This window comes from Hydra vulgaris, chromosome 06 (genome assembly GCF_038396675.1).
Source record: "Hydra vulgaris chromosome 06, alternate assembly HydraT2T_AEP".
Lineage (NCBI taxonomy): Eukaryota > Metazoa > Cnidaria > Hydrozoa > Anthoathecata > Hydridae > Hydra > Hydra vulgaris.
Window position 1 is genome coordinate 12,297,501 of NC_088925.1, and position 13,811 is coordinate 12,311,311.

Genomic DNA, 13,811 nt, shown 5'->3' on the forward strand with positions numbered 1-13,811 from the left:
TATATATATATATATATATATATATATATATAAAGATAAAGATAAGGAGAAAATATAATCATACAAAATCAGTCAGTATACTTGAGCGATTTAAGAATGATTTTTGTTTGTCTGTTTATCAGTAAAATCTTTGCTTTTAACTATTGATGTTTTCTTTGTTTTTCATTGAAACTATTTGATTTCTTGTTTGTTTTTTAATCCTAATATTCTAAAATTCTGGTGGTGTATCTGCAAATCAAGTTCCATAATATATATGTAATAACATTCTTAATGTCTTAATATATATGTAATAACATTCTTAATTCCTAATAATTCTCAAATGTAATAACATTCTTAGCACTTAATTTAGAAATAATAATATACCAACTTATATTCTAAATGCAGCTCATTTGAAGATAAAACCCACAATCAATCAATAAATAAAGAAGTTAACAACTGTGTCTTCAATTTTTAAATATATTATAATTATACAAATACAAGAAAGTAGCTATATAATTAACAACTGTACATTTTATTTTACCATTCTTCATTGTTTTTTAGTCCACTTTTTATGTTCCATTGCCTGCAATGCTATTTCTTTGAAACATCTAAAAGCAATTGTTTTTTATAAAATTTTCAGGCAAACCTTCCAGCAGCTACTAACCTCCTCCACACAGTACTTGAGCAGACCTAGTGTCTTATGCCCTGCTTGATTCTAGGGGTTTTAGGTTGAGTTTCAACAGACATGAGGTTTTTCTTCAGATTCTATTAATATGTATATGTACAAGCTGGAATGTGTTGAAAATAAAATCGAAAGCTAACCTTCTTAGTCCAAATTGATATTTTCTGAAATCCAGAATTTAGCGTTTAAAAAACAATATTAATTTTATTATTTAAGTTTACTTTCATTACAAAAATCATAGAAAGCCAAGTGACATTCCATTTTTTTTGTCTTCAAAATGTGGTTAACTTAATAAATAATAATACCTTTAATAGTTTTACTAATAAAGATCTTAAAGCGGTTGATGACTTGTTTAGAAATATTGTAAAAAATTTTACAACTTTTTTATTTTATTTTGTAAAAGTTTTAACTACTTTTTATAACATCTTTAATTATTAAACATTTATTTTAAATAACAATAAAAGTAGATAAATATTACATATCAAATGGCTCATCTTTCAAGGAAAACAAATCATAATGAGTCCAGAGATTCAGTTTGTTTTTTTGCTGTAACAAAACAGACAACTCTCTTCGCAGTATGTCATTATTGGTGACACTTGTTCGAGAATATGTACACAAAGGATTCAGTTTTGATATTAATGCATTTCCCTCTGGACTTTGTTGTCGTTGTAAAAATGCTTTCTATGTCAAAAAGGTTATTATATTTTATAAATATTTTATTATATTTATTAAATTTTTTCTAAAATATTTCACTAAAAATACAATCTTGTTCACATCAAGGAAAGCCTGTAAAAATGATAAGAGGTTTGGAAAAGTGGAAGAGAGTTACTTATAAAGGTAGGAAGGGTTCTCCAACTGAGGATCAATGCTTATGTCCAATTTGTTGTATGGTATCAGACAAGCGCAGCCACAAGATTTTTAACTTAAGAGATTATATCATTGAGTCAAATGAAAATCTATGCATTGAAAGATTAAACTCATTCTGCACAGATTATTTTCAACTAGTTGGAAAGGGCATTAGGCACCCATGCACGAGAACATCAACTGTTTAAAATGCGAAGAATCTTATTCTTTCCAAGGATGAAAAGCAAATAACCTCAACTGTTTTAAAGTTTCTAGTTAAGGATTAAATTTGTTACAATTATCTACTGGTAGATTTTTATTTATTTTCTTATTTATTTATAATGACTATCTGCAATATTTTATTCTAATTTTAGGAGGATCACTCCTACCTGTAGTACTAAAACCAAAGCTCCAAACAAATAAAGTAGTCTCTACTAATACAATATTTGATATCAAGAAAAATCATGATCTGCCTGAAAATATTGTTCGTGATATTCTTAGAGATTTACGAAAAGATCTTGGTCATTTAGATGTCTAAGTATTTTATAACATAATTTAAAAGACTACATTAATTTTTTTTTTTCAAAAAATCTATAATATATAACATATCTCACATTGTTTACAGTATGGCATTTCACAATAAGGTTTTTTGTTTTTTTTTAATTCACCTCCTCAAGGCCAAGAAGACCACTACAGATGAGGAGGAGATACTTAGTAGTGGTTATAACCCTCTCTCAACTCTATAACTTCGAAACATGAACCTTGGCGAACAAGGCCGCTACGCGGAAAAACAAGTTGAATGCGGTACTACCAGGGATGTGGTGGGGATTTTAACTTGGAACCTCTCGCTTATGAAGTGAGCGCTTTACCACTACACCACTTGTTGTGTTGCAAAAAATTCAATTGCTACGGTTATGAAGCGGTCTCATGCCCTAGATAAGTTTTACAGTTACAAAAAAATTGTTTTTTTAAATGGAAAAGAAGATGAACTTGAAAACTCAGTGTTGAAAGATGTTGTATACATTAAAGATTTCACCAGACTTGTTCAAGAAATCTGCTCTCTACGTGGATTAGATCCTATGAAAGCCATTGTTAGAGTTGGAATTGACGGAGGACAGGGTTTACTAGGTTTAGTAACTTAAGGTTTAGTTAGTAACTTAAGGTTTAGTAGAAGGTTTAGTAACTTAACCTACTTTATATTATGCAAATAAAGGAAATAAAATTTGAATTATTATTCAATTGTGATTAATTTTCAGATTATAATGAATATTTTTGATGAAACAAAGTTAGAGGAGCAATGAAACGAGAAAGACTCAGGAGTGAACAAGGTGATAATTCTGGCTTTGGCACGTAATGTCAAGGAGAATAACTATAATCTTAGAATGCTAACTAAATTAATTAATCTAAATCAGCTCAAATTTTTTGTGGCTTCTGACCTAAAGCTCATAAACGTATTTCTTGGCATATCAGTAAGAGATTTTGCTTAATTTTATTAATTTTTACAAGTAGCTATTAAAATATTAAATCTCGGAATAATGAAATAGTTTGTTATAGAGTCATGGTGGAAAACATGTTTGTTGTTACTGTACTGGTACAATAAGCTCATCAGGTGAATTGAGAATTTTTTCCTCCTTAAGTTCATATTACTATCTGTACCAAGATGCAGGATATCCTTATAAGACTATGCAATTATTCTATAATGTTATTAACCCATGTTTGCTTGAGGAAGATCCTAGAAAATTTATTCTTGATACCATCCCTCTTCCGGAACTTCACATGTATGATCATGTTGTGACAAAAATTGTTGACAATCTTTTAGTTAATGAGGGTCTGAAGTCCTTTTTACACAAAAATACTGTATTGTGGCATGGTTATAATGGTGGCGGATTGGATGGATCCAACTGTGGTAAAGTTCTTAAATAATTAGATGAAATGATGCTGGTTGCACCAATTCAGTTATACCCATGCATTGAAACCCTGCAGAAGTTTAGAACGGGTAACAATTATATATATATATCGTCGTTGGCCAGGTAATATCTCACTTGTGTAAAAAGCAAAATTTTACAGGAGACTGAAAAAACTATATATTTCAATGAAATGAGGTTTTAAAAGTAAGAGTAAAAAACAAATAACTAACAAATTATAATATAATTTGTTAGTTATTTGTTTTTTATATAACTAACAAATAACTAACAAATTATAATATAATTTGTTAGTTATTTGTTTTTTACTCTTACTTTTAAAACCTCATTTCATTGAAATATATAGTTTTTTCAGTCTCCTGTAAAATTTTGCTTTTTACACAAGTGAGATATTACCTGGCCAACGACGATATATATGCATATATATATATATATATTTATATATATTCTAATCATATACTTAAAATTTTTCAGTTGCAAAAAGTTGTTTTGGCATGATGCTAAAACCTTCATACAGTAAAGATATCTTGCAGTGTATTGAATCTGCTGAATATTTAGAATACTATTGCAAAAATGTGTTTGACAAAATATTATTACTTGGTTGGAAGTTCCATATTATTAAATACCACCTTGTAGATTTTCTCAATAGGAATTAGAAAGCTCTTGGACATTTTTCAGAGCAAACATCCGAGGCTTTATATTGAAATTTAACAAAAACATTGAAGTGCTATGCTGTCACAGAGACTAATAAAAACCATGGATTGAAGCTTAAAAAAGTTGCTTCCACTTCTATGAGAATTTTAACTAATTAGATTCAAGTTTTTTAACTTATTTATATAATATATATGATCTTAATGTTTATTTAAATAAAAAAAGTTTTTTATTAATTTTATTTTGCTTTGAAACCTGTAATGTTGTAACAGACTCAAAAATAGCAATTCTAGTAGCACATAAGCCGTAAAGTCAATCAAGGTATTATTATATATTAAATTAACCACATTTTGAAGACAAAGATAATGGATGGTCATGAGGGTTTCTACGATTTTTTTAATGAGAGATAGCTATAATAATAAAAATGATATTGTTTTTTAAGCACTATTTTCTGGATTTCGGAAAATATCAATTTTGGACTAAGAAGGAACGCTTTCAGTTTTATTCTTAACACATTCCAGCTTGTACATATACATATTAAAAGAATCTGAAGAAAAACCTCATGTCTTTTGAAATTCAACCTAAAACCCTTAGAATCAAGCAGTGTATGTAGCTAAATCATTTATTATTTAGTATCTTGTCTTTTTGGGATTTTTAGCCCTTTTTTTCATCAGATATCGATTGTCTTTTTAGACCACATTCTCCATGTCCTTATGGTAATAAGCTGTCAGTTAAAAATGTTTCTTAACCCTTCAGTTGCAAATACTTTTTAACCCAACAGTTACAAATGCTTCTTAAGCCAGTTAACTTTAAATTGGTTTACTGAAAATAATACGAAAAAAAAAACAAAAAAACAATTGAGGTTTATTAGAATATTGAAGTGAAGTTGATGATTTGAATCTTTTTCTTGAAGTGGTAAACAACTTCGTCAATATGCAGATTTACTTTTTTATATATTAATTCATCTTATCATTGTTAAATCACTGAAAAAATGAAACAATTATTCGTAAAAAAAAAATGTTTGATGTAATTTATTTTGACAGTATAAGCCCCATATATATATATATATATTTGAAACATTTTTGGCCAGCATGCATTAGACCTTCAAATTAATTAATCATGTATTTTTTTTATGTAAAAGAATTGGTTCTTTACAAAAATGTTTGAAAAGTAAGTTGTTTTTTTTACTTTTAGAATGAGCCATATTTAGATTATGGGCATGATCCCATATTGCGGCATGAAAAAGTTGAGGTTTGTGTTGCACCATCTACAAATTACTTCTATGAAAAGCCATTGAATACTTCAAAAAGTACAATTAGAAAAAATTCAAAAAGATCTTCTGATAGTTTAAACAGTATTTACTTGTTTGTTTTATTTATTTAACCTGTTAAATATTTTATTTATTAAACCTATTAAATATTTTATTTGTTTAACCTATTAAATCAGGGCTCGAATTAACGCAAAAAAATCTAATCTCTAAAAAAATTTTTAGCATTAGTATAAAATTGTTTCTTTTTACATAATTGTTATTTTTTAAACATTATCTCTCATATTTAGATATTATCTTATAATTTTCTTGTTTGGGGGAGTTTAAAATAGCGTAAGTTACTGTTATAATTTACAGCTTAAGCTATAATTTAAATTTAAAGTTGCAGTTATAGTGTAATGAGCAATGTTTAATACTATTAAGATATTACTTTTAGTAACTGTTTTTACTTAAAACATGGTACTTAAAAAGATAAGAGTAAAAAGCAAACATTACAAAATTTAAACCAAGTCATAGAAAACTATTTAATACGTTCATGCTGGCAATAAAACACATGTTATTTTAATAGTGTATTTAATTGTTATTGTAAAAAAATATAAAACAACAAAAAAATAAACTGCAAAGTTGTTTTAAAAATATAAAGAGCTTGTGTTAATGTAAAACAACTTAGTGAAGCTGTTTTGTTGCTGTTTTACACAGTTTATAACCTTAATAGCATAAAACGCGTTTAAAATAAAATGAAGCAAATAAATAAATTTTTTCTAATAGATAAATTACAACATCGTTATAAAACTTCATATTTACACAAAAACATGCCTATCGACCATACGAGCCTATAATCTATAGGCCGTGGTATCTGTATATAATCAATACAGATACCACGTTTTTATAATTTATTGTTTCTTGATCTAGCATACTATTAAAAATTTAAGTATAATTAAGTTTTTCATTCAAATGGTTTTTAAATTGATGTTTTCATTCAATTTTTTTATTCAAATTGTTTTCCAATAAAAAGTTTGGTTTAATAGATCGAATTATATTTTCTTAAGTTTTAGAATATGCTTTAATTTATTTTTTCAGAAAAAAGTGTTTTGGGACAGATGTAAAATAATTTATTAATTTTAATTTAAATTTTTTATAATTTAATTTTTGTTTTAACTTTTGCAATCACTGGTTTAATGTTTGCAATAAAATGTTTCTCCTTTTAAAACTATTTTCAAGAAACAAAATATAAATTTATCAAAAAATTTATGAAATTTACGATTTACTCAAAAAAAACTTTCTTCTTCATTCTCCCATGCTTCTTCAAATTCTTTATAAATTTTCCAATTTTTTTCAATTTTTAATTTTGATCGCAAAATTATTTGAATAAGAGAACTTTAAAAGACTAAAGTTCTTTTGTTCAAATTTCTTTTTAAATAAAATTCCGAAAAACAACTTGCATATTTATAGAAAATGTTTAATCTTGATATCGCTTTAAATAAAATGAAAATATAAAAAAATGGTCTCGTGTTTTTCATATTCTATTCGACAATTTTTGTTAAAATAATTTTTAGTTAGAAGCTTATATTATATGTTAACAACATATAAGTTATAAATAGAAACATTAGTATAGCTAACTTTTACGAGTCTGTCTTTGCGAGTCTTTTGCAAGTATATCAAGTAAATTAATATAATTGATAAGTTAAATTTTAGTAACTGTAAGTTACTGTAGTAACTTATCTGGTTGTTTTGATTAAGTTTACAAGTAAATTTACTGTGATGTACTTTATCCATTTAGTAAATCAAAGTAAATATAACTTTAAAAGGTTCAAGGTTGTTAAAGCGAAAAACGTTGAAGCAAAAAAGTTGCTGGTTTCTATTAGCATTAATTATTTTATAAAATTTTTTTTAATAAAAACGGTTTTATATATTTTAATATACTTAAAGTATTAAAATTAAAAATATAAAGTTGTTGATAAAATAATAATTTAAATTATTAAAACCAGTTTTTGCATTTAATCTGGTGGTTTTTTGAATGAATTTAATGGGTTTTTTTTTAATCTGGCGGTTTTTTGCATTTAATCTAACAATTTTTCGCATTTAATTTGGCGGTTTTTTGCATTCAATCTGGTGGTTTTTCTTTATCATGATAAATAGTTTTGCTGTTATTGCTTCATTTAATTTAACTTTCTTATATACAATTTAAGTCCCTTTTTTTTTAAATTTTTTTCAAACTCTAAAATGGTTAACACACAAAGACAATCCTCAGAAATTCATGTTGAAGTAAGAAATTTGAACATTAATATTGTAATTAACAAAGGGAAAAGTGTTAAAGAAGTATTGAAACTTGTGCATAGAAGTGAAACTTCAATACGACACCTGATCCATTGATATATATCAACAGGTAATATCAATCCTGGTATTAGAGGTGGTTTTTGACAGTCAGGTTGTACTGAAGAAATAAGAAATAAGCTAAATGAGATAAATGGAGATAACAGAAACTATAATCTACATGGGATAAAGGTAGAATTGGGAATTGGTGTCCATGTCTCTACTTTTGGTTAAAAAAGTTGAATTATATATTTTAGGACCCATTAGTGAAAGACACAATACTGTAGAGGTAAATGAAGAAAGAAAAACATATATTTCATGGTATTTAAACTTGACATTGCAACAACGTTACAGAAATATCATTTATATTGATGAAAGTCTCTTCAATCTTCAAATGATAAGAAATTCACAGATACAGTCTTCGAGGAATGACCCCAAATCAAAGTGTATTGTCATCAAGAGGCCATAACATAACCATGATATTAGCATTAAATTGTTTAAACATAGTCCACAGTGAAGCAATAATTGGCGTGGGGGTGACAGCAGATATCTTTAAAGGTATCTTAAATACACCTAAAAGTATTTTTAAGTGTATTTAAGAATCCTTTAAAGGAGGAGAGGAAGAAGAGTTTACCTTGGTGATGGACAGCATTAACTTTCATCATTCATTATTATATTTTTATGATAGTTATCCCTATGATATTCTTTTTTTACTCCGATACTCACCTTTTTTAAATCCTTGTGAAGAGATATTCTCGAAAATTAAGAATACTACAAGAAGACAAATAGCTCCGATCAGAAATATTGGTTTATAAGAACAAATGAGGAACGGTTGTTAGCACATTACTGAACATGATCTTTCAAACTTTGTGAGACACTGTGAATCTTTTCTTACGCAATGTTTTAATATTATTATTATTATTATTACTCAATGCTATTGTTTCATACTATTTGTTACATATCTAAATTTATTTTTAACTGGATTATGTAGAATATTTTTTATTACTAATCATTTAAGCGATTCATAACATGCATTATAAAATTGATATAAATTTTAAAACCACCAGATTAAATGCAAAAAATCCCTAGATTAAATGCAAAAAATGCCATATTAAATGCAAAAAACTGCCAGATTAAATGCAAAAAAACCACCAGATTCGTGCAAAAAACCACCAGAATAAATGCAAAAACAGGTAATAAGTTAATTAATTTTGTGCAACATTTTAAAAACAAAGATAAAAACTAGGCTGTTTTGTTAAAAAAAAAGAATGAAGAAAAAGTTCTCTTTCATGTTTTCCCTTTTCAACTTTTTGCTTTAACGACCTTTTAAAATATTATTTGCTTCCACGCAGAGGTTTAAAGTAATTTAAATTCAAAAGTGCTTTACGCTGAATGAAAATCTCCGCGAGAACGAGGGAATGATCATACTTTTCAAGCTATAAGTTTAGAGTGACCTACTTTATGACAAAAACATTACTTTTAAGAATTGCCGACTTTATTTATTGGTGACTCAAAAATTTTATTTATTATATTTAATGTAATGCAATTACATTATTATTATTGCAGTCCTAAATCTTTTTTTTTTTGTTTAATTGTTTTGTTTGTTTTTGTTTTCTTAGATTTAGTTCGTCCTAGATCATCAACAATGCAAGTTTTCAAGTCACCAGTAAAGCAAATTAGTTCAGATGAAACTAACCAAGTTAGTAAAAGTGATGATGAAGATCTAGTCTACACCAGTAAATGTAGAAAAAGTAGATTAGCAAAGAATACACAAATCGCAGTCAATTCAGTTAACCCAATAAATGATTCTAAAGCAACATGTGATAATGATCAAGAAGCATCAACAATTCTTGATAATCAACCTGAGGTAATAATTAGAGACTGATTCCAAAAAATTATTGATTTCAATTCCAATTTTTATTCTCAAATTAATTGTTGTGATTCCAATTCTTTTCTCATTCTAACTGTTTTAGTTACACTAATATTTTATTTAATGCATTTAAAATAATAACTATATAGTTGTGCAGTGTAAATTTAGTACCTAATAAAAAATTACTTTTTTTTACGGGTCTTTAATTAAATAATTTAATTAATGTATTTTTAATTGTAAAAAATTCAACAAAAATGAAAAAATTTAAAAAACATACCAAAAAATAAAAAATTAATATATAAGGCACATAAAAATGAATAAAGTGGCAACTTGACAGTTATTATTATTTATTACTTAAAAAGGTAATTAATACATTCATTCATTTATTTAACCAAATTTTAAAAATTACAAATTTAATTATAATTTTACAAATCAGGTTAGGTGTCACTCATATAGTTAAAAACTAGTCATAGGAGTGACACCTAAATAAAATAAACAAAAAATAAAGTCCATAACAACAATATTAAATAATATAAAACATAAATTAACATAATTAAAAAAGAAAAGAAAATATAAAAATATAAAATACACCTAATAATAATCTTAATAATGTAGTTAAAATAATATGTGATAATAATATGTAATAACACAATATATAATAATGATGATAGAGTTTACATAACAATAACAGTAATATAATAGAAAATAATATTTAATAATAATAAAAATAATAATTATAATAAAAATAACAAAAACAATTATAATAATAACGATTAAAATCAAGCAATAATATTATAACCGTTATAAAACCTCAACATCAGATACAACTTCTTATTTGGTTTTTTCCTTATTTCCTTAATACCTTTTTCTTTTACTTTTTTTTTCTTTCAGGTTTTTTTCGTGTCTTTTTTTTCTTTATCTCCTTTTTCTTGTTTTTATTTTTACTCGATTTAATTATTCAATTTTTTTTTTACATTATATTATTTTACATTATCATATTCTTTTTAAAAACTTCTTTTGAAACGTTGAAAAAAAGCGCCCACCGTTTGCAATAATTTTCGTATAAATTTATTATAAATAACAGTAGTGAGTTGTAAGTAGTTGTCTTTACAGTATTTGCATTATTATGATATCAGATACAAAGTGCTATTTTGATTTTATATTTATTTATGAAAGTTACATATTGATTATGAAATGCTGCCAGGCTGTTGCATGTGTGCCATGTATGCTTACTGTTAATACTGATTATTAGGTTAGTGGTAGATTCTTGTTCAGAAAAATATGTAATTGCACTTGCTCTGGAGTTGCATGGCTTCTTTTCCATTTGCAGTAAGCTCTGCAGTACTAAATAATGCTCCAAAAAAACTGTAGATAGCGGTCTCCCTAAATACTTTTGTTCAACAAATTAATAAAAAATTATTCTGTGAAAACAAAGATTATATTTAAAATCTTTTCCTTTTTTTAATTAATTGTTTTTTAAATAGTTAATATAAAAATCTATAAACTGTTAATTATTAATTTAATAAATAAAATAAATACACCAAGATATCAATCAAATCAAACTGAATTAAAGAAAAATCTGACACTTAACAATTTTAAAATGGTTAACATTATTGGTTCTTGGCTTAACCTTAGCAACCAATGTGGAAAGGTATGTTTGCATTATTTTATAATTTTTAAAAGAATTGGCAATTGTTCAAGTTCATTAAAGATAAGGAGAATTGTAATTCTTACAATTCTTTGAGAATCAATAGAATCAAATTTGGAATTGGCCCATCTCTGTTATTATTTTTAATAAAATTAAGTTCAAAAGTAATTTGTAAAAGATACAAAAAAAAACTAGTGCTACAAATATTCTTACTCTAATGTTCTCTTTTCAAGGTATTTACTCAATTGCTTGATTCTACACACAAAAGCTCCAAAGAATTGCTGAATATATGTGACCCAATAACCAAGAATACACAGGTATATCGATTTCAAATATGGCTATTTTTATTTAAATATGATAAAAAATATTTTTTTGTGTGTGTTGTATTTTAAGGCTGACTAAGAAATTAAAATTTTTGTGTTGTATTCATACTCAAATTCTCAAACTCTTATATACATACATAAATCTTTTGTTTATAAACATTTTTACTCAAAAGAAAGATGTTTCATTGATCAAAATGATGAATGTTTTTTGACTTTATATTGTACCTGTAACAAATTAAAATTCAAAATTAAATAAAGTATCGATATAGGGTGGGAACAACTTGATGTGAATAAACAAGTTAACCATGTTAAAATGGCTCTTATGAAATAAAATATTTTACTGGTTCTTTTGTTATGTTTGACATTTGTTTACATATATATTTTTTAATTCACCTCCCCAAGGCCGAGAAGGCCATTAAAGACGAGGAGGCTACTTGATTGTGGTTATAACCCGAAACACGAACCTTGAAGAACAAGGCTGCTGCGCGGAGAGACAAAATGAGAAGTTTATCAACTTTAAAGGCTTTTATTTTGTTTATTTTTGCAATTATATACCATATTTTGTACTCTTTTTAACAGATATATTTTACTAAAGTTTTAACTCATGATAGGTATATGTAGTCAAAAATGTCCTAAAATTATATATATATATATATATATATGTATATATATATATATATATATATATATATATATATATATATATATATATATATATATATATATATATATATATATATACACACACACACATACAGGCCTTGTTTTAAATCGTTAATCGTAGAGTGATTTACGTATGCTTTAAGCAGTTTTTATGTAAGCAGTAAGCGATTTCAGTTGAGTGACTTTTTATCATTTTTTAACTTTTAAATTATTCTATAAGCGGTAAGATATAAAAAGTAATTTATTTTTAAAAATGTCACATTAACTTTTGAATGATGTTTATGTAAAAATATTTCTTACAAAAGTTTGGATGGCATTTATGTTTGATATAAGCGCTATTTAAATAATAAATTTGAATAAAAAAAAACCCAAATAAAATTAAGAGTTTAACTTTATTTTGTTTTTATTTTATTGTAATGATTGATTTTTTAAACTTGATCATAAAAACATAATTTAATTCTGATAAAAAATGTATGATTTAATTTAAAACTAATTTAATTAAAATATACAATTTTATTCTGATAAAAAAAATATATAATTTAATTTTGATTTGAAAAATATATTTAAGTTTAATAAAATTAAAGTTAATGCTTAGGTTTAACTTAACTGTCAAATCTATTTTAAAATATTACTAAATATTTTTCAATTTTAAAATTTTATTTTTTCTTAAAATGAAAATCAGCTTATTTTTATCGCAATTGTTTTTTCGGCTTTCCTTCTTAAAATTTTTTTTCTTACTCAAAATTAATTTTTAAATTAATGGCTGCATCAAAAGTTTGCACGAAATGTAAGTTAAACTTTTTTTTTATAACACAAGTTAAAATACAGAGTTCATTTTTTAATATACGATATATTCAGCGATGTAACTTTAATAATAAAATAAATAATAAACTTTGAATAAATAAAGTAAATAAATTAACATAATTTTTTTATTTGTTACTCACTAATTTTTTTAAAATAAAAAATCATTTGTAGTTGCAAAGCTGCACTTAAAAATTTAAGAAATAATCATTTTAAAAACTCAAATATTTAATATATTTTAATTTATGCAAATGTCTAGAAAAGAAAGAAACTTGTTAATATCAAACATTTTTTAAAATGCAGTATTAAATTTAATTATTTAATATTAAAAAAAAATATATAAGAAAACATTTAACTCATTTTGCGGTAATTAATATTATTACAGTAATTTAAAAAAGTTAATGTCTTTAGAAATAAAAAATAAAGAGAATTTTATGACATCAAATATCGCATTAAGCTAATGCATTAAGCGTTTTTGTTTATAACAAGGCCTGTATATATATGTATATATATATATGTATGTATATATGTATGTATATATATATGTATATATATATATATGTATATATATATATATATGTATATATATATATATATATACACACACACACACACACACACACACACACACACACACACACACACACACATGAATGAATTAATAAATATATATGAATTGTATATATTGTATATGAATATGTATATATAGAGAGAGAGTTGCAAAAAACATGATTTTTTCCTTTTGGCGTTCTTTTGTTTTTTTGGTATTTTTCTGCTTTTTTAAAGCAATTTTTTAGTTTTTTTTGGCATAAGTTTTGGAATAGTTTTTCTTTATTCTAGTATAATTTT

The 13,811-nt window shown here is 25.1% G+C and overlaps 1 protein-coding gene across 2 annotated transcripts in view; it reads left to right on the forward strand.

The window, feature by feature from the left end:
- Positions 1–13,811, forward strand: part of LOC101237678 (uncharacterized) — a 73,774-nt gene that overhangs the window by 18,239 nt on the left and 41,724 nt on the right. For both annotated transcript variants that reach the window (XR_010638981.1, XM_065799234.1), the window contains exons 6-8: positions 5,272–5,431; positions 9,277–9,524; positions 11,409–11,492. Coding sequence is in view for 1 of the 2 variants with exons in the window: in XM_065799234.1 (XP_065655306.1) it covers positions 5,272–5,431; positions 9,277–9,524; positions 11,409–11,492 (492 nt within the window). In the remaining variant the exon portion in view is untranslated. The remainder of the gene's footprint in view (positions 1–5,271; positions 5,432–9,276; positions 9,525–11,408; positions 11,493–13,811) is intronic.